Source organism: Panthera uncia, assembly GCF_023721935.1.
Source record: "Panthera uncia isolate 11264 chromosome E2 unlocalized genomic scaffold, Puncia_PCG_1.0 HiC_scaffold_19, whole genome shotgun sequence".
Classification (NCBI taxonomy): Eukaryota; Metazoa; Chordata; class Mammalia; order Carnivora; family Felidae; genus Panthera; species Panthera uncia.
In genome coordinates this window covers 32,146,475-32,167,254 of record NW_026057588.1, presented here as the reverse complement: position 1 = coordinate 32,167,254, position 20,780 = coordinate 32,146,475, and the positions used below count along the sequence as shown (strand labels likewise).

Genomic DNA, 20,780 nt, shown 5'->3' with positions numbered 1-20,780 from the left:
GCCAAAACTTGGATTCTTTTCTCTCGCAGTTATCACCAACTGACTTTCAAAAGACAAATTTTATATATGTTTGCATATTTGGTTGTAGAGATCATACATAATGATAGTAATAATAGCTGCTATTTGTGGAACACTGGTTTTGAACCAGGCACCGGTGCCATGTATTATATAGCTCACATTAGTACTCATGGTCGTCGTAACAATCTCAAGACACAGCTCCTGTTTTATTGGAGTTGTATGGATGAAGTAATGGAGGCCCAGAGAGGTTATGTAACTTGCTACTGGTCCCACAGCAAGCGGGGATCTGAATAGCTAAGCATGACGTGCTCGATAACATATGGTATAAAAGAATTCACACAGGGATATAACATCTCGAAGCTGAATGTTTTTTCTAGTCCTGCATCTTTTGAGAAATCCACTATTAAGAGTTTGGTGTTTATGTATCTTTCCTATATAATCACTTAATTATATTTATACAATTTTATTATTTATTTTTACAAATTATTCTGTGACTAGCTCTTTCCCTCGACAGGAAATCTGGTGATTTCTTCATGCATGTCAGTATACAGAGAACTACCCCATTCTTTTGAACTGCTTCATAATATTCTACAAATAGGTTATCTAACTGGTGCTCTGTATTATTTCTGGTTGCAATGAGCTACTTAAATATCGATGCATTCTCACAACTGTGGCTTTGAATAATTTAAGGACGGCACAGGCACTGCACTTTTTAAAGGAATACCGATATTTAGGAAGTGCCTCTTCTGTGCCAGGTTCTGCGCTAGGTGCTGGCCCATAACCCAGCGGAGAAATAGACCTGACAGCCTGGCAGGCGTGCCACAGAATAATCAAGTGATCACAAGTGTATGAATGCAAACTGGACAAGGACCATTGACACAGTGATGGAGGATGAATGACCAGAGTCACTTGGGCGGGTTGCAAAGCACCCTGCCCAAGAAAGATTGCACACAAGAGGGCTCATTTTGAAGAGACATGGGCACATGGGGGGCAGGAGGGAGGGGAAACCCAGGTGCCCTTTGAGGGCATATCCTCCCTCATGCAGATGAAAGTCCTGGGCCTGGGCGGCGTGTGGCCCCGAGTCCTGATCTGAATGTGGCCCAAAGCTTGATGTGGCTTCAGGAGCAGTCTTGGGCTTCAAGGCTTTTCTTGGCCCTTCTTGTGTGGTTCATCTGCCAACCGAACCAAACAGTCCTTCTTTTATGTTAAGGTCTGCAAGAAAAGCAGGTCTGGTGTGGGAACAGTTAAAGAAACTGGAGAAGCCATTTGTTTTTCCTCTGAGTTGAGCCATTGGTAGTTAAATCGGGAGGTGGTCAGAAACCGGCTGCCTTGAGTTGGGCGGTGGCTCTGTTCTTGAATTTTGATTATGGGGTGTTGGGTTGTGGTTGCTGCTGAGTCCTGGGGTCAGCAGATCTGCTGAGAATCTGTGAGAAGCTCCTGTAAGCAACCAGTTTCCATGTTGGTGTCCTTCTGGGCCCCCATGAAGCTCTATTGTGTTTATAGTTTGCTTCGAGGACAGGGATGTGGGGCTGAAGGAGGGACCCGGGCACTGTGGGATGAGCAGGTAGGCTTAGTGAACCTCCCCCCTGCCCCAGCCTCTCAAGTAGTTAAAACCTGAGATGCTCCCTCTGAAGGTGCTGCAGAAATCCCCAACCCCGCTGGCGTCCCGGCTGCCCTTCCTGTGGCTTGGCCACCAGGCCAGAAATAGCGTGACCTTTGCTCTGGTCGGCAATTGGAAACTTCCAGCTGCTGCCATTGCCGCCACCGCTGACAAGCCTGCTCGTGATGGTGTGGCAGTTGGTCAAAGGGTGGGGACAAAATAAAGTCGGGGGGGGCGGGGAATTTTCCTACATATGAGAGACTGTGCTCGCCACCCTCCCTTCTCAAGTAGAAGGTGAGGTCGAGAGAGAGGGCGTCAGAGACGGTGAACGAGGCTGCTGATGTTGCTCTTTTCCTCTTTTCCATTCTGTTTATTGGATTTGGGGTTACAAAAGTTAAAAAAAAAAAGAAGGAAGAGTGCGGAAAAAGTCCAATGCTAGTGGCTACCTGATATCGAGCCCTTTCTGTGTGCTAGAGGCTTTGAGGACTTTGCACGGTTCCTGCAGTTCCCCTTCACACCAGTTGCATCAGGGGCTAGTACTGTTTCTCTTGTAAGAATGGGGAAAATGAAGCTTCAGAGAAGGTAAGTAACTTGCCCAGAGCCACACAGCTCACCTGAGGCGCAGCCGTGTTTCACACCCAGCTCTTGCCGACTCTGGACTCAGAACGTTCTTTTAGACAGAACATTTGTCTTTTGTTTCCAAAACAGTGGGCACAAAAACACCAAAAACGTGTCTGTAGGGGCACCTGGCTGGCTCTCAGTCGCATGAGCGTGCAATTCTTGATTTTGGAGTTGTGGGTTCAAGCTCCCTGTTGGGTGTAGATGACTTAAATAAATAAAACTCAAAAAAAAAAAAAAAAGTGTCTGTAATGCCCCTTCCCAGATAATTTCTGTTGACATTAAAAAAACCAAAACAGAACACTGTAGATGCTTATAAGGCTAAAAAGTGAAATGTAAGGACTCTTTGCCCTTTTCCCCCACATTCTCTTAGTTTCTTTTTACTCCCCCAAAAGTTTAAATGATGCACGTTTCTCCTCCTAGTTGCTGCGTCACCTGACCTGCCAGAGACAACCATTGTTTATACAGTTCCCCAGATTTTTTTCAAGGCCTGTTTTATTTCTCTTATCCTCAAATGGGATTGCACTTTGCATGCGGTTCTGCGGCTTGCTTTGGATGTCTTTCTGTGTGAGCTGCAGGTGATCGTCTCCAGATGACTCTTTCTGCCCCTCCCTTCTCTCTCTCCCTGCCTGTCCACCTGTCTGTTCCTCCTTCTCGGCCTCGGTTTCTCCTTGACCAGGAGATGGGGGGCATGGGCTTCCCCTGCTTGTGTGGATTTGTGTGTCCCCCTCTTGGCAGTCTCGAGCTGGGGGCAGCTGACATCGTGGGGGGTGTTGCCCTGAGATTGCGGTGTGCCTGGTGGGGCTGGACAGCCCTGCGAATGGTGGGGCTGTCGGCCCGCAGCAAGTAGGCTGCTGCACTGGTGACTCCCGCCCCACAGAGCCTGCAGGGACAGCCCAGTGAGCTTCACCTGAGAACTTCTAAGTGCCCCAGAACCTTCTTTGCCGGTGCAGATAGCTGGCTGCCAGATGGGGGCCAAGAGAATGCACTGCCACTGTCCTGTCGTGGCATCTGGGCACATTTCCTTCCAGACCCCGGCCTCATTGTCCTCACCCACTCACACAGCGAGGGCTGGGTCCCTGTGCCCGGGATGCTCCCAGCTCCAGGAGCACACCATCCGCAGGCTCAAGGGGGTCCCCTCCCGCCTGTAGTCCCCTTCACGTGAGGATTCTGGTTGTGTCTTGGCAGCAAGCCCTGCTGGACAAGGGGTGCGAGAACAAGAGTCAGGGGACGAAAGAAGAGAAGCTCCTGAAGAGGCAGGCACCGGGCCCCAGGCGGGACCGGGAGGCCCAGGAAGCTGGTGGCGCCATGAATGTAGAGAAAACAGGTAAAGGAGGTCTGCCCGCCAACCTGGAATAGCCCTCACTAAAGCTGGCACTGGCAGGGAGGCTGCTGTGGCATTTGGACTGTTCTCACACCCTGTCCTCCTCACCTGGAGGTGGCCCAGCCAATTCCTGGCCACCTTGACGTGGAACTCAGAGACCCCGGCCTGCCCATCCCACTCCAGGGATACCCTCCTCCCACTGCCCGCAGGGCCCCACCAGTGATAAGAGGCTTTGGCCCGTGTGGGCTGGGGTTGAGTTTCCCTGCTTTTTGTCTTTTCCCCAGTGCTTGTCAAAAGCAGGCCAAGGGTGGCAGCCTCAAAGACGCCACGGCCTGTGGAGAGAAGCCTGACCCCATCCCCTTTATCTGTGGATGCGACAGGGACCCAGAGGCTCTAGGACAGGGCTTTGCTCTGCTCCCTCAAGGCCAGGGTCGAGGAGCCGGTGGCTCCATTCTTCTCTGACCAGGATGACTGGTTCTGGAAGATTCTATGGACCCCCTTTGTGGGGCTTCTCCAGCTCAGGGAAACCTGAGCTCAGTAATTGGGGAAAAAGCATCCTCAGGAGCCCAAAAGGAAGGCCAAGACTGTGTGGAGAAAAAGCAGCTGGTCTTTCCCCTGTTCTCTTCCTCCCGTCACCAGGGGTGGATCTGTGTTTCTGAACTTGCTGTGTGGTGGAAGGAGCCACTCCCTTTTCTGGGGTTGTCCCAGAGCTGCAGTCGCCTGTCTGGCATTCAGGGACAGGTGTTGGGGTCTGGCTGAGGTGTGGGCAGACAGGACTTGGGAAGGGGTGAGCTGTCCAGCCAGTCAGATCGGCTCTCCCAGTTTGTGGAGAAGAGAGAGACCAGTTTCTGTCAAGGGGGAGGACTGAGCCTTGTCAGTGGGGCTGGGGCCAGACTTACGTCTTCCTGAGCCTAAGGCACAGTGAGCAGGCAGGGTCTCTGAGGCATGCTGTCTTTTAAAACTTGCACTGACATCCGACCCGCTGAGAGGCATGTGGCCTTCTCAGGGCCAAGTCCCATTCACTCCCTGGCCCCCAAGTGCCTCTTTGACCTCACCTCTCCCTCCCTCCTCTGGCCTTCCCTTAGCTTCTTCAAGGTCTTTTCTCCCCTAGCAAGTGCTCTCTAGGCCCTGTTTCAGCTCCCCTGGCTGTGCCCCTCTGCTGGGGTCAGGATGAACCCCCGTGTGGGCTCCAAGGGCATCTCAGAACCTTCCAAGTGTCCTGGACGAGAAGGACTATTCTGTGTCTTGTTCCAGCCCTATGGTCTGTGGGATGACGCTCACTCACTTCTATGCATCCTTCATGGATCCCAGGCTTCTTTCCCAAGGTTGCCTCACTGGGACCATTGTCCCCACTTCACAAAGGAAGACCCCAAGCCCCCCACCCCCACCCCCATCTCCCAGGTGGCAGAGCGAGCTCTCAGGACCTAGAGCCCTGGTGTGTTCCCCACCACACCATGGCAGTCTGCAAAGGGCTGAGGGCCACGCTGGTCACATGCTGCTCATGGCAGCCCCGTGTGCGGGCCTGGAAGCATCCACCTGACCTCACTCTCTCTAGAACAGATAACAGAAGCTTGGCCAACTGTGTATGATATGCATGCTGTGTCACATGCAGGCCACACTGCCAGGGCCACTGGCCAACCGGTAACTGAGCCTGCTCCAGCTCTCCAGAGGGTCTCGAGTCGAAGCTATTCCAAGGGATTGTGAGGAAGGGAAAAGCCAGCCCGTGTGTGCTTTACTTGCCCTCTTGAGAGTGGGGCCCGAGATCCCTCAGGGTCTACCCTCCTGGGAGCAGGGCTGTGACATCCCACCCAGCCCGGAAACTCTATTGTGGCTTCTCTGAAGTCTCAGTGAGCGCACTTGCTGCCTCCCGGTGGGTTGAAGCTGCCAGCAGGGTGCGTGACTTCAGGTGCAGAGTCTGGGAGCCCTCCAGTCCTGCCCCATAGGGCTCTGGCTCCTGGGATGTAGCGTGGGGGAGCCCCGAAGCCTGGCTGCCCTCAGACTGGAGGCTTGGAGACAGCAGGTGCCACTTGTCACACCTTGGACCCTTCTTTCTGCCTCCTGGGGCTTTGGTTGGGTCCCAGTTCAGGCTGCCCAAGGGGAGAGGCAGATCTCCTGCCTTCAGAGCCTCTCCTCTACCCCACTCCTGCACACCCCCTGCTCCTTGCCTGCTCCCCACCTGCAGAGACCATGAGCGTTCTTGGTATCCTCCAGGCAAGCTATGACAGGCATCCCAAGCCCTATTGTCACATCGTGGCCCTTGATTCTGTCTTTGTCCTTCCGTCAGTCTGTCTGTTTCTCTCCTGCTCCTGGTGACAGTACAGTGGAAGGCCGTGGGAGGAGGAGGATTCAGGCTGAGGTACCACCCTCTCCCCCTGGTATTTATCACTTTGTCGTGCCTGTGCAGTCCCTGTGCTCAGCGCAGGTGTCGGCCCCAGAGCGGGCCTGGCTGTGTTCCTGCTCACATGCTGTGTCTGTCTCTGTGCGTCCTGGTCTGGCTGCCCCTTGCACACGCACACCCTCCCCTTGCCCCTTCTCTGTGTGCAGGTGACCACTCCCTGCAGAGGTCAGGGGACAGGCTGGGGAGCCTCTGCCTCTCTTCTGTACTCTAGAGGGGGTTTGGGGTTTAAAGAAATCACGTTTTCCCCCAAGAATAGTGTTTTCTGGGTGGAGAACCCCGGACTCTTAATCAGCTGTTGCCAGAAGGCATGTCTTTCTCAGCTGCGATTCCTTGCGGCCTGGCCACAGGGAGGGTATCGCCCATCAGACCTCGGACACATACTTTGAAGGGAGTCTAGGGCGAAAGTCTCTTGCTTCAGTCCTTATCCAGGCAATTCTGTCTCCCAGAAGCTGCCCGCTGAAGCGGCTTCCTCCAGGGCCTGCCCCTAGCCAACCCACGCCGTTGCCGCCCCCAGCCCTCGCCCCGCTGGCTCGCATCCCCTCCCCATCCCTGACAGTCTGCCCTGCCGTGACGGGCCCCCGCTCCTCATCCAGGGTGGGTCCTCTGCTGTCCTTTCTGATCGGCCACTACTTTGCTCATAGGTGGGCGGCTCTTTGGCAGCGGGAGGTGCTCGAGCCTGGCGGGGCCGCCAGGTGCAGCCCCCATGGTGCATAGGATGGTGGAGGCCATGTCCCAGCTGCAGGAGGAGAAAGCCCGGCTACAGGAGGAGCTGGCAGCCCTACAGGAGAGGCTGGCCCTCCGAGACAGTGACCAGCAAGCCACATCCACCCAGCTGCAGAATCAGGTACCTGGGGATGATGGGATGGGCAGAGGCCACTCCCCCCCGTGGAGCAGATCAGAGGACACTGCGTGGGCCGCCTGGAACCAGCCCACCGGGCGGCTGACGTGATGGACAGATAGGGTCTCCTCTCTCGGCTCAGGAATGCATGAGAGGGCAAGGTGGCAAGAGTCAGAGGCCTGGGTCTCCCATCCTGCTCATCCTTGTGCCCCATTCCTCGTGGTTCTGGGGGACCAGGACGTGCCTCTCCAGGAGTGACAGGCTGTGTGTGTAGATGTGAGGGAAGCAGGGAGGTACGGGGTCGCTCCCAGCCCTCAGGCTGGTGCCGAGTCCACCCCATCTTATTCGGTGCCTTGGACCGGGCAGTCCAAGTGGACAAAAGTCACTGCAGTGGTCACCCCAGGGAAAACTGGTAGGAAAGGAGAGGCTGGTGTGAGTGCATGCGGGAGGAGAAGCACTCAGACTCTGGAAGCCAGGGAAGGCCTCAGGTTTATGCTGGCGAGTGCTGTCTCCTTCCTCGGCTGGTCAGGACATTCGGGACCTCGGCTGCATGCCCTGTGGGACTGACCGTGGGCCCTCCTTCCCCACCTGCACGTGGACCCCCGAGGCCCCTTTCCAGAGGTTCAGCTCCCCACACCCATGGTCAGTGTCTGTCTTTTGTGTCTGTCTGAACTTCCCCACTTCCCCAAGGTCCCCCCACTCTCTCTCTACATCATCTCTGCCTTGGATCTGTGCCCTGAGCTGTGGGCCCAGGACTCTGTTGACGGGCCCGCCTTCAGCTGGAGCCAGGTTCTTACTCTGTGGTTACCCACCATGTGGACCTTTTGCTTGGGGAGACATCACAGAATACTGTGACTTGTTCTCAGTTCCAGGGAGCAGCAGATTCTTTTTATGCATTTTTAATTTTAATTTTTTAAAGAGGGTGGGAGAAAGAGGGAGCAGGGGAGGGGCAGAGAGAGAGTGAGAGAGAATCCTGAGTAGGCTCTATGCTGTCAGCGTGGAGCCCGATGCAGGGCTCGATCTCATGAACCGTGAGATCATGACCTGAGTTGAAATCAAGAGTCAGATGCCTAACCCACTGAGCCACCCAGGCGCCCCTATGCATTTTTTAATGTAGGATTTTTTCCCCAGCTTACAGATGTATCCTCTTCTCCAGAACTATCTGTTCTGACCACCTGTTCCTTGCTGGGTTAGGTGGGCTTCCTTGGGGTATCCCTAGTGCCCTGTGTCTCCTTCATACACTGACCCCATTGTTTGCTGCCTCTGGGCCTGTCTGCCTCACTCTCAGGGGGTCTTCTAGGCAGGGTGATACACTTGCTTTGTGTCACTGTTGCTTCCTTCGGTGCCAGCCTGCCTCTCTCCCTCAGCTGTTTGCTGAGTGCGCGGTGTGCCCTGGGCACCAGGCTAACCACTGGGGATGTCCAGGTGGGCAGGTGTGCTCTGGCCTGTGGAGGCTATGGTCTAAGGGAGGACAGACATTTGTTACATGTACCCATGTGAAGTTAGAAGAGCGACAAGGGCTCTGCGGGTGGGCACACACACAGGGCATGAGGACTTGTACCAGAGGCCTTTGTGAGGGACATCAGGGCCTGGCGGGGAGGTCAGGGACAGCCTCCTTGAGAAAGTGGTGCTGGAGCCAAGGTCTGGCACAAAGCAGAGGAAGTGGGTTCTGAGCTAAGGGAATAGTCTAGTCTGTGCAAAGGGACTGTGGCAGGAGGAGCAAGATATAGCGGCAGAACCAAAGCTTGGGTAGCCCTGTGGGACTGGGGGCTCATCCAGGGCCCACCCCACAGGGCATGCCTGGCCCGTGGCAAGAGCTTATCTGCAGCTCTTCCTTCCCTGATCTTCTCCAAGATAGACTGTCCAGGCAATTAATTTTTGAAATAAGTTTGTTTTTTTTTTAAAGAGATTTACTGAAATATAACTCACATACCATACAATTCACCCCTTTAAGGTGTACAATTTAAATATATTAAGTATATTGAGATGGTGATACCACCATCACCATCATCCAATGTCAGAACATTTTCATCACCCTAAAAAAGCCTAGTCACCCTCCTTTCCCCCTCCCCCCACAATCCCTGGCAACTGCAGATCTGCTTTCTGTTTGTGTGGACTTGCCTTTCCTGAACATTTCATGTAAATGAAATCATAACCATGTGTGGCCTTTTGTGACTTTAAATGAATTTAAAAAAAAACAAAACATTTTTTCCCTTTCATTAGCAAAGTTGGCTTACTTTTTAGAGGGGAAGTTGAAGGTGAAGGATCTTGGCCTTTTGGTTGTCTTTGTGCCCCCAGGTCTGCAGATATCCCCAGCCCCTGTCCTCTCCCATCCCCGGCCCCTCTGGATGATTGAGAGAATTCAGAATGGTTCTCCGTCTTTGCTCAGGCTTTATCCTTGAACTTCCTGACTGCCAGCTCTTTTCTGAAAACTTCAGGGGTGCACCTGAAATTCCGGGTCCCTGAGCTACTCTTCGGAGGGTCCGATTCTGTGGAGCTATGTTCAACCACATGGGCCGGGAACCGGGTTCAAATCCTGACTTTGGACACTACTCAGTTTCAGCTGTGGGACCTTGGGCTGGTTAATTACCACTCTGCACCTCAGTTTCCTCATCTGTCAAGTGGACATAAAAGCACCTGATGAGATGATCCAGTATTGTGGTTGTTGCTGCCAGCGCCGCCATCTTTACTGGGAAGAGTTTTGGATTTGGAACCACACAAACAGGGTTCTAGTCCTGGCTGTGCCACTCGCTAGCTGTGCGGCAGTAGGAAGTGACTTCCTCTCCGAGCCTTCGTTTACCATTCTCTAAACTGGGACTAATCCATGTTGCTTCATGGTTATTGGACAGATCAATTGTGAGACGACAGAAAAATGGGTGATACACTGTAAAGTGCTAATGCCTCGTGAGGTATCACTTCCGCGTGCTCTGGTCTTCTGTCTGCCTCACTGTGGTTTGACACAGATTGACCTTCCTGCTCCTCTAAGAAGAAAAGCCCATCCGTGGGGGACACTCTGCCTCACTGTCATGGTGCCTTATTCCCAACCTTTTCCAGACTTGCCTTCTGGGTGTGGCTCTTCCTGAAAGGCACGGTAGCCTAGTAGTTGAGTTGGAGGGCCCTGTAGTGGGGGTGGTCACTCAGACCCAAGTTTAATCCTAGGTCCACCACTTAGTGGTCAGGTGACCTTGAGCAAGCTGCTTAACTAAGGCTTTCACCTCATCCCACCCCACTCTGAACCATGTCAGAGTTCTTGGTCAGACTTGAAAACACTTTAAACCAAGTCCTTGGCAACCTCCAAGTTATCCTTGGTGACCCTGATATCCCTGTGGCCATAATCTTGGGACCAAAAGGGCATATAAAAAGCCACCTTAACTAAGGCTTAATCTCTTGGAATCTCAATTTCTCTTCCTATAAAGTGGGGATGATAATAGTGTCTACCTCATAGAATTGGGGATTCGAAGTGGTGATCTCAGGAAGTCCTGTGCCATGCTGGCAAAGCTGACTCAGGAAATGGGGCTGCCATTATCACTGTTGGAACCTGGGCTTGTGGGGGCGGTGGGAGTCTTTTGAGGCTTATGCACTGATAAGTGTCAGATGGTGATAGCTGTATTTACCAGGAGCCCACCGTGCTCCTTGTGGGGAGCACACGGGCCCAGGTCCTCGGTGCTCAGGAGGACCCAAGCCACAGAGGCCACTGGTCTTGGTCTGGCAACAGGAGAGAGACCGCGGCTGGTCTGGATGACCCTTCCTGATGTTGGCAACTATAGCCCCGGGCCACATGCTATAGCTCCCCTCCCCTTTTGTGGATGTGCCTGGAGCAGTGGCCTCCACACTCCCAAGGCCCTGCCAGTGTTACACTTCCCAGACTGGCCACACACACCCCCCCACCTTATTGCCCCTGAACCTCCAGATAGAAGCTTAAAAAACTGCTCAGAGACCACAGGCTGGTAGACTAGATCTAGCCTTCAAGTATGTCTGATTTGTTTGCCTTTTTTTTCTTTTTAACCATTAAAAAATTGTGGTAGAATATGCACAACAGAAAGTTTATCACTTTAACCATTTATTTATTTAATTTTATTTTTTAAATTTACGTCCAAATTAGTTAGCATATAGTGCAACAATGACTTTAGGAGCAGATTCCTTAATGCTCCTTACCCATTTAGCCCATCCCCCATCCCACACCCCCTCCAGTAACCCTCTGTTTGTTCTCCACTTTTAAGAGTCTCTTATGTTTTGTCCCCCTCCCTGTTTTTATATTATATTTGCTTCCCTTCACTTGTGTTCATCTGTTCTGTGTATTAAAGTCCTCATGAGTGAAGTCATATGATATTTATCTTTCTCTGACTAATTTCAATTAACATAATACCTTCTAGTTCCATCCATGTAGTTGCAAATGGCAAGATTTCATTCTTTTTGATTGCCTATGGACATTTGGGCTCTTTACATATTTTGGCTATTGTTGACAGTGCTGATATAAACATTGGGGTGCATGTGTCCCTTTGGAAAAGCATACCTGTATCCCTTGGATAAATATCTAGTAGTGCAATTGCTGGGTCATAGGGTAGTTCTATTTTTAATTTTTTGAGGAACCTCTATACTGTTTTCCAGAGTGGCTGCACCAAGTTGCCTTCCCACCAACAATGCAAAAGACATCCTCTTTCTCTGCATCCTTGCCAACATCTGTTGTTGCCTGAGTTGTTAATGTTAGCCATTCTGACATACGTGAGGTGGTATCTCATTGTGGTTTTCATTTGTATTTCCCTGATGATGAGTGATATTGAGCATTTTTTCATATGTCAGTTGGCCATCTGGATGTCTGCTTTGGAGAAGTGTCTATTCATGTCTTTTGCCCATTTCTTCACTGGATTATTTGTTTTTTGGGTGTTGAGTTTGATAAGTTATAGATTTTGGATACTAACCCTTTATCTGATATGTCGTTTGCAAATATCTTCTCCCATTCTGTCAGTTGCCTTTTAGTTTTGCTGATTGTTTCCTTCACTGTCCGGAAGCTTTTTATTTTGATGAGGTCCCAGTAGTTCATTTTTGCTTTTGTTTCTCTTGCCTCCGGAGATGTGTTGAGTAAGAAGTTGCTGCAGCCAAGATGAAAGAGGTTTTTGCCTGCTTTCTCCTCGAAGATTTTGAAGGCTTCCTGTCTTACATTTAGGTCTCTCATCCATTTTGAGTTTATTTTTGTGTATGGTGTAAGAAAGTGGCCCAGGTTTATTTTTTTGCATGTCGTTGTCCCGTTTTCCCAGCACCACTTGCTGAAGAGACTGTCTTTATTGTATTGGATATTCTCTCTTGCTTTGTCAAAGATTAGTTGGCCATGCATTTCTGGGTCCATTTCTGGGTTCTCTATTCTGTTCCATTGATCTGAGTGTCTGTTCTTGTGCCAGTACCATACTGTCTTGATGATTACAGCTTTGTAGTATAGCTTGAAGTCTGGGATGGTGATGCCTCCTGTTTTGGTTTTCTTTTTCAAGATTGCTTTGGCTATTCGGGGTCTTTTCTGGTTCCATACAAATTTTAGAATTGTTTGTTCTAGCTCTGTGAAGAATGCTGGTGTCATTTTGATAGGGATTGCATTGAATATGTAGATTGCTTTGGGTAGTATCGACCTTTTAACAATATTTGTTCTTCCTATCCAGAAGCAGGGAATCTTTTTCCATTTTTTTGTGTCTTCTTCAGTTTCTTTCATAAGCTTCCTATAGTTTTCAGTGTGTAGATTTTTCACCTCTTTGGTTAGATTTATTCCTAGGTATTTTATGGGTTTTGGTTCAATTGTAAATGGGATTGATTCCTTGATTACTCTTTCTGTTGCTTCATTATTGGTGTGTAGGAATGCAACCGATTTCTGTGCATTGATTTTATATGCTGCAACTTTGCTGAATTCATGAATCAATTCTAGAAGTTTTTTGGTGGAATCTTTTGGGTTTTCCACGTAGAGTATCATGTCATCTGTGAAGAGTGAAAGTTTGACTTCCTCCTGGTCGATTTGGATGCCTTTTATTTCTTTGTGTTGTTTGATTGCAGAGGCTAAGACTTCCAGTACTATGTTGAATAACAGTGGCAAGAGTGGACATCCCTGTCTTCTTCCTGAGCTTAGGGGGAAAGCTCTCAGTTTTTCCCCATTGAGGAGGATATTAGCATTGGGTTTTTCATATATGGCTTTTACTATCTCGAAGTATCATCCTTCTTTCCCTACTTTCTTGAGGGTTTATATCAAGAAAGGATGCTGTATTTTGTCAAATGCTTTCTCTGCATCAGTTGAGAGGATCATGTGGTTCTTGTCCTTTCTTTTATTGATGTGATGAATCATGTTGATTGTTTTGCAGATAGTGAACCAGCCCTGCATCCCAGGTATAAATCCCACTTGGTTGGTCATTGTGAATAATTTTTTTAATGTATTGTTGGATCTGGTTGGCTAATATCTTGTTGAGGGTTTTTGCATCCATGTTCATCAGGGAAATTGGTCTATAGTTCTCCTTTTTAGTGGGGTCTCTGTCTGGTTTTGGAATCAAAGTAATGCTGGATTCATAGAAAGATTTGGAAGTTTTCCTTCCATTTCTATTTTTTGGAACAGTTTCAAGAGAATAGGTGTTAACTCTTCCTTAAATGTTTGGTAGAATTCCCCTGGAAAGCCATCTGACGTTGAACTCTTGCTTTTTGGGAGATTGTTGATTACTAATTCGATTTCTTTACTGGTTATGGGTCTGTTCAAATTTTCTATTTATTTCTGTTTCAGTTTTGGTAGTGTATATGTTTCTAGGAATTTTTCCATTTCTTCCAGATTTCCCATTTTATTGGCATATAATTGTTCATAATATTCTCTTATTATTGTTTTTATTTCTGCTGTGTTGGTTGTGGTCTCTCTTCTTTCATTCTTGATTTTATTTATTTGGGTCCTTTCCTTTTTCTTTTTTATCAAACTGGCTGGTGGTTTATCAATTTTGTTAATTCTTTCAAAGACCCAGTTTCTGGTTTCATTGATTTGTTCTACTATTTGTTTTTTGGTTTTGATAGTATTAATTTCTGCTCTAATCTTTATTATTTCCTGTTTTCTGCTGGTTTAGGGTTTTATTTGCTGTTCTTTTTCCACTTCTTTAAGGCGTAAGGTTAGGTTGTGTACCTGAGATCTTTCTTCCTTCTTTAGGAATGCCTGGATTGCTATATACTTTCCTCTTATGACTGCCTTTCCTGCGTCCCAGAGGTTTTGGGTTGTGGTATAATCATTTTCATTGGCTTCCATGAACTTGTTAATTTCCTCTTTAACTTCTTGGTTAGCCCATTCATTCTTTAATAGGATGTTCTTTAGTCTCCAAGTATTTGTTACCTTTCCAAATTTTTTCTTGTGGTTGATTTTGAGTTTCATAGCGCTGTGGTCTGAAAATATCTCGATCTTTTTGTACTTGTTGAGGGCTGTTTTGTTTCCTAGTATGTGGTCTATTCTGGAGAACGTTCCATGGGCACTGGAGAAGAATGTATATTCTGCTGCTTTAGGATGAAATGTTCTGAATATATCTGTTAAGTCCATCTGGTCCAGTGTGTCATTCAAAGCCATTGTTTCCTTGTTGATTTTTTGATTAGATGATCTGTCCATTACTGTGAGTGGGGTGTTGAAGTCCCCTACTATTATGGTGTTACTATCAATGAGTTTCTTTATGTTTGTGATTAATTGATTTATATATTTAGGCTATCCCACATTTGGAACATAAATGTTTACAATTGTTGGGTCTTCTTGGTGGATAGACCCCTTGATTATGATATAATGCCCTTCTGCATCTCTTGGTACAGTCTTTATTTTAAAGTCTAGATTGTCTGATATAAGTATGGCTACTCTGCCTTTCTTTTGGTGACCATTAGCATGATAGATGGTTCTCCATCCCCTTACTTTCAATCTGAAGGTGTCTTTAGGTCTAAAGTGGGTCTCTTGTAAACAGCATATAGATGGATCTTGTTTTCTTATCCATTCTGTTACCCTATGTCTTTTGATTGGAGCATTTAGTCCATTGATGTTTAGAGTGAGTACTGGAAGATATGAATTTATTGTCATTATGTTCCTTGTCAAGTTGGAGTTTCTGGTGGTGTTCTCTGGTCCTTTCTAGTCTTTGTTGCTTTTGGTCTTTATTTATTTGTTGTTTTTTTTTCATCTTTTCTCCCCTCAGAGAGTCCCCCTTAAAATTTCCTGCATGGCTGATTTAGTGGTCACAAACTCCTTTAATTTTTGTTTGGGAAACTTTTTCACTCTCCTCTATTTTGAATGACAGCCTTGCTGGGTAAAGAATTCTTGGCTGCATATTTTTCTGATTCAGCACATTGAATATATCCTGCCACTCTTTTCTGGCCTGCCAAGTTTCTGTGGATAGGTCTGCTGCAAACCTGATCTGTCTTCCGTTGTAGGTTAAGGACTTTTTTCCCCTTGCTGCTTTCATGATTCTTTCCTTGCTTGAGTATTTTGTGAATTTGACTATGATATGCCTTGTTGATTGATGGTCGGCTTTTGTTGAATCTAATGGGAGTCCTCTGTGCTTCCTGGATTTTGATGACTGTGTCTTTCCCCCGGTTAGGAAAGTTTTCTGCTATGATTTATCCACATAACCCTTCAACCCCTATTTCTCTCTCCTCCTCTTCTGGGACCCCTATGATTCTGATGTTGTTCCTTTTTAATGAGTCACTGATTTCTCTAATTCTTAAATCGTGCTTTAATCTCCCTCTTTTTTTCTACTTCATTATTCTCTATAATTTTGTCCTCTGTATTGGTACTTCTCTGTTGTGTCTCATCCATCCTTGCCTCAGTGGCCTCCATTCAAAATTGCAGCTCAGTTATAGCATTTTTTATTTCATCCTGACTAGCTTTTACTTCTTTTCTCTCCGCAGAAAGGGATTCTAATCTATTTTTGACTCTAGCTAGTATTCTTATTATTGTGATTCTAAATTCTGGTTCAGACATCTTGTTTGTATCTGTGTTGGTTAAGTCCTTGGCTGTCGTTTCTTCCTGCTCTTTCTTTTGGGGTGAATTCCTTCATTTTGTCACTTTGGAGGGAGAAAAGGAATTAATGAGTTAGAAAAAATTAAAATTAAAAAAATATTAAAATTAAAAAATTAAACACACACACACAAAATCAAATAAATGATGCTAGCTCCTAGGTGTGTTTTGGTCTGGGTGTTGAAAGTGTCTTGATAGGTTAGAGAAAAAAGGGGGGAAAAAGGAAATTGTTTGAAAATTTGAAAAAATGAATACACTGAAGTAGACTAAAATGAAATGATGGAAGTAAAATAGAATTTGAAAAAATTTACACAAAAGTAAAAAATATAGTAGAAAAAAATGAAAGAAAAATATTTTTAATAAAAATTGAAAATAAAAATGATTTTTTTCTCTTTCTGTATTCAAGAAAAAGAAAGGGAAAAGAGAAAAAAGAAAAAGAAAGAAAATTGAATAGATGGACCGGTAACAGACTGAAATGCCACTGCAATTACTTCATTTTCATCTGGAAGTCAAACTATGAAGCACTTTATAGTTCGTAAACTAAGCAGGTGGAGAGACTTGTGTTCCTGAAGAGCGAGGTTGGCCCAGTTGGGCGGGGCTTAGTGTAATGGCTCTGTTCTTCACTAGATGGCGCTGCTTAGTTTACTGGGGTGGATTGTGGTGGCGCTTGTAGGTGCGTATGCTCATGCGCGGGAGCGGTGAAAATGGCGTCAGCCAGCTACCCATTCTCTAGTATCGGAACTCTCTTCTCCCAGATCAGCAATTGTGCACCTGTACTTTGTCTTCAGCTTCCCTCCACGCCCCCCATCCTGCTTTTTCACAGTCTGTGACCAAGCCCCAGGCAGCACCCCTCTCCTGAGTTTTGTCTCAGATGTGGCTGTTTTTCTCGTCCTCTTTCTTCTGAGGGACTGCGGCTTTGACCTGCTTCTTCCCTCTGCAGAGGGTCTCACTGAGCAATGGCCAGGTGCCAGCCACACCCAGGAATGTTTGCGGGACCGTGCCTGCTGCTGGTGCCCAGACAGTGTGGCCAGGTGCCAGCCCTCCCCAGAAAAAGTTTGTGAGATAGTGTAGCAGCAGTGTTTCAGGGATTATGGAAAATCACAACACACATCTGACACCAGGCTTCACCCATAATGACCTTGTTCCAGCACCAGCGATGTGGTTGTTCTTTGGGGTCTGCTGGGACCAGGTGGCCTCACAGTCTCTACCAAATGTCCTTCCAGCAGTGGAACCGCTTTTCCCTGTGTGGCCCGAGAACCTCCCGGACCCCACTCTGCTCCTGGGGGCTCGCCCTTCCCACCAGAGCACCGCCAGGTATCAAGCTGCGGAGTTTCAGACTCCACGCTCCCCCTGTTATAGTCTTAATGGAATTTAAACCCTCTTCTTTCTCTTTTCTCTCTTAGTTCAGTCCCTGTGGCTGTTTCCACTTTTCTACTTTCTCTTTAGCTGCTTTTGGAGGGTGCTTTTCCCATATTCTCCTCCCCCGCCTCCATCCTCTCTCTGTGTGCAAAAGCGGCTCCCTGCCCTCCACGGCTTCTCTCTCCCCAAGTTCACCTCTCTGTGCCAGGTACCTGCTGAATTTTGTGGTTTAGGTTGTGCAGATTGTTGTGTTAATCCTCAGATCATTTTTTTAGGTGTGCAGGATGGTGTAGCGTTGGTCTGGCTGTATTTCATGGATGCAAGACACACAAAAAACTTCCATGCTGTTCCGCCATCTTGGCTCCCCCTCCCATCTTAACCATTTTTAAGTGTATAGTTCACTGGTATTAAGTATATTCACATTGTTATTCATGTTGCAAACCTGAAACTGTTCCCATTAAATACTAACTTCCCCCTCCCCCCTCCTCCAGCCCCTGGCACCCACCATTCTACTTCCTGTCTCTATGAATGTAGCTCTTCCTGGTACTTAATATAAGTGGGATCACAGTATTTGTCTTTTGGTGACTGGCTCATTTCCCTTAGCATAATGCTTTCCAGGTTCATCCATGTTATTGCAAATGGCAGGATTTCCTGTTTTTAAGGCAGAATAATATTCCATCGTATGGATGTACCACACTTTGCTTATCCTTTCATTCATCAGTGGACACTTGGTTTGCTACCACATTGTACCTATTGTGAATAATGCTGCTATGAACATGGGTGTGCAAATATCTCTTTGAGACCCTGCTTTTAATTCCTTTTGGGCAAATACCCATAAGTGGAATGGCTAGATCATATGGTAGTTCCAGTTAAAATTTTTTGAGGAATCCACCATACTGTTTTCCACAGCAGGTACACTGTTTGACATTCCCACCAGCAGTGGGACAAAGGTTCTAATTTCTCCAGATTTTCATCAGTATTTGTTATTTTCTGAGGGTTATTTTTTTTTAACTAATAGCCATCATAATGGGTTGAAGTGGTATCTTATTGTGGCTTTGATTTGCATTTCCCTAATGATTAGTGATATTGAGCATCTTTTCATGTGCTTATTGGCCATGTGTATATCTTCCTTGGAGAAATGTCCATTCAAGTCCTTTGCCTGTCTTGAATTGGGGTTTTTGGGATGGAGTTGTAGGGGTTCTCTCTATATTCTGCATATTAACCCCTTATCAGTATACGATTCACAGATAGTTTTTTCCATTCCACAGAGCACCTTTCTACTCTGTGGATGGTATCTTTTGATACACAAAAGGTTTTATTTATTTTGATGAAGCTCAATTTATCTATCTTGTCTTTTGTTGCCTGTGCTGTTGGTGTCCGATCTAAGAAAGCACTGCCAAATCCAGTGCCATGAAGGTTTTCCCCTATGTTTATAGTTTTGGTTTTCACATTTAGGTCTTTGATCTATTCTGAGTTAATTTTGTCTGTGGTGTAAGGCAAGGGTCCAATCTCATTCTTTTGCATGTGGATGTCCAGTTTTCCTGGCACTATTTGTTGAAAAGACTGTCCTTTCCCCCTGGAATGGTCTTGGCACCCATGTCAAAAATCACTTGACCACACATGTGAGGGTTTGTTTCTGGGTTCTCTATTCTAGTCCGTTGATCTGTATGATCTTTATGCCAGTACTTTATTGTTTTCATTGCTGTAGCTTTGTAGTAACTTTTGAAATCAGGAAGTGTGCGACCTCCCACTTTCTCTTCTTTTGCAAATATGTTTTGGCTATTTGGGGTTCTTTGAGATTTCATATGAATTTTAGGGTGGATTTTTCTATTTCTGCAAAAAATTACATTGGAATTTTGATGTGGATTGCATTAAATCTGGAGGACGCTTTGGGTAGTATTGATATCTTAGCAATATGTCAATCCATAACCTGGGATGTCTTTTCATTTATCAGTGCCTTCTTTAATTTATTGAGCAATATTTTATAGTTTTCAATGTACAGATCTTTTGCCTTCTTGATTAAGTTTATTCCTAAGTATTTTATTCTTTCTGATGCAATTGTAAATGGAATTGTTTTCTAAATTTCCTTTTTTGGATTGTCCATTGATATCGTGTAGAAGCACAACAGATTTTTACGTAATGATTTTGTATCCTGTGACTTTGCTGAGTTTATTAGTTCTAATTGGCCTCCTTTTTTATTGATCAGATTCGTTGCCAATTTTTATTTTTATTTTATTTATTTAATTTTTTAAAATATAATTTATTGTCAAGTTAGCTAACGTGCAGTGTATACAGTATGCCCTTGGCTTTGGGAGTAGATTCCCATAATTCATCACTTACATACAACACTCATTGCTCATCTCAACAAGTGTCCTCCTCAATGCCCATCACCCATTACCCCCCCCACCCCCCTATCAACCCTCAGTTTGTTCTCTGTATTTAAGAGTCTCTTATGTTGCCTACCTCTCTGTTTGAAACTATTTTTTCCCCTTCCCTTCCCCCATGGTCTTCTGTTAAGTTTCTCAAATTACACATATGAGTGAAAACATGTATCTTTCTCTGACTGACTTGTTTCACTCAGCATATACCCTCTAGTTCCATCCACGTTGTTGCAAATGGCAGGATTTCATTCTTTCTTGTTGCCAAGTAGTATTCCGTTGTGTGTGTATACACACACACACACACCACATCTTTTTTTATCTATTTATTGGTTGATGGACATTTGGGCCCTTCCCATACTTTGGCTATTGTTCATGGTGCTGCTGTAAACATTGGAGTACATGTGCCCCTAGGAATCAGCACTCCTGTATCCTTTGGATAAATTCCTAGTAATGCTATTGCTGGGTCGTAGGGTAATTCTAGTTTTAATTTTTTGAGGAACCTCCACACTGTTTTCCAGAGCCAGTTGCCTATTTTTAAACCTTAGATAAGTTCACATAAAGATCTGGAATTCCTATTTTGTCAGAATATTTTGGAAGACGTGGCACCTCTGGCCCGACAGTCCCACGTGGCACCCACATGCCTGGAGCCTTGTAGCAGCTCCTTCCTTTGGCAGAAGTGAGTGTCCTCCTGCTGGTGCCCAGTGGTGCCCCAGCCTCTAGCACCCCTCCTGGCCCCACCCTGCCTGACAGCCTCACTCACAGACCCTGCTCTACCCGGCCCCTTGTGCACTCATTCTTCCTACATGTGTTTACAGAGCACCTGCTATGTGTCAGGCACTGTCCTAGGCACTGGGAATTCGGCACCCACACGACAGACAGATATCTCTGCTCTCACGGGCCTTTATTCTAACAATAGAACTCGCTGTGTGCTGGGGTCTGTCCTAAGCGCTTTACTTACGTTATCTCATTTAATCTCACTTAATGCCCAGGACATCCTTGTAGGGGTAGCCTCACTGTCCTGATGAGGAAAGCAAGAGGCATGGTGAAGTTGAGACTTTTCCAAGGTTATCCAGCGAGTAGGGTGATGTCTATATTAGAAAGCTGGGCAGTCAGGCCTGAGAACCCCTGTGCCCGACTGCCCCTCGCAGAAGGACTTGAATGTGAAAACTTGGCAGTGGGCAGGGCAGGGTGGATGGGGCCAGATGGGCACAGTCAGTCATGTAGCCATATGTCCTGAGAGGGGGAGTGTGTTGGTGAC

At 46.9% G+C, this 20,780-nt stretch overlaps 1 protein-coding gene across 4 annotated transcripts in view; it reads left to right on the top strand.

The window, feature by feature from the left end:
- Positions 1–20,780, top strand: part of KIFC3 (kinesin family member C3) — a 43,071-nt gene that overhangs the window by 7,334 nt on the left and 14,957 nt on the right. For 3 of the 4 annotated variants that reach the window (XM_049622344.1, XM_049622343.1, XM_049622345.1), the window contains 2 exons: positions 3,425–3,563; positions 6,600–6,802. The exons of the other annotated variant lie outside the window; for it this stretch is intronic. In XM_049622344.1, the coding sequence (XP_049478301.1) occupies positions 3,425–3,563; positions 6,600–6,802 (342 nt within the window). The remainder of the gene's footprint in view (positions 1–3,424; positions 3,564–6,599; positions 6,803–20,780) is intronic. 4 annotated transcript variants of the gene reach the window in all.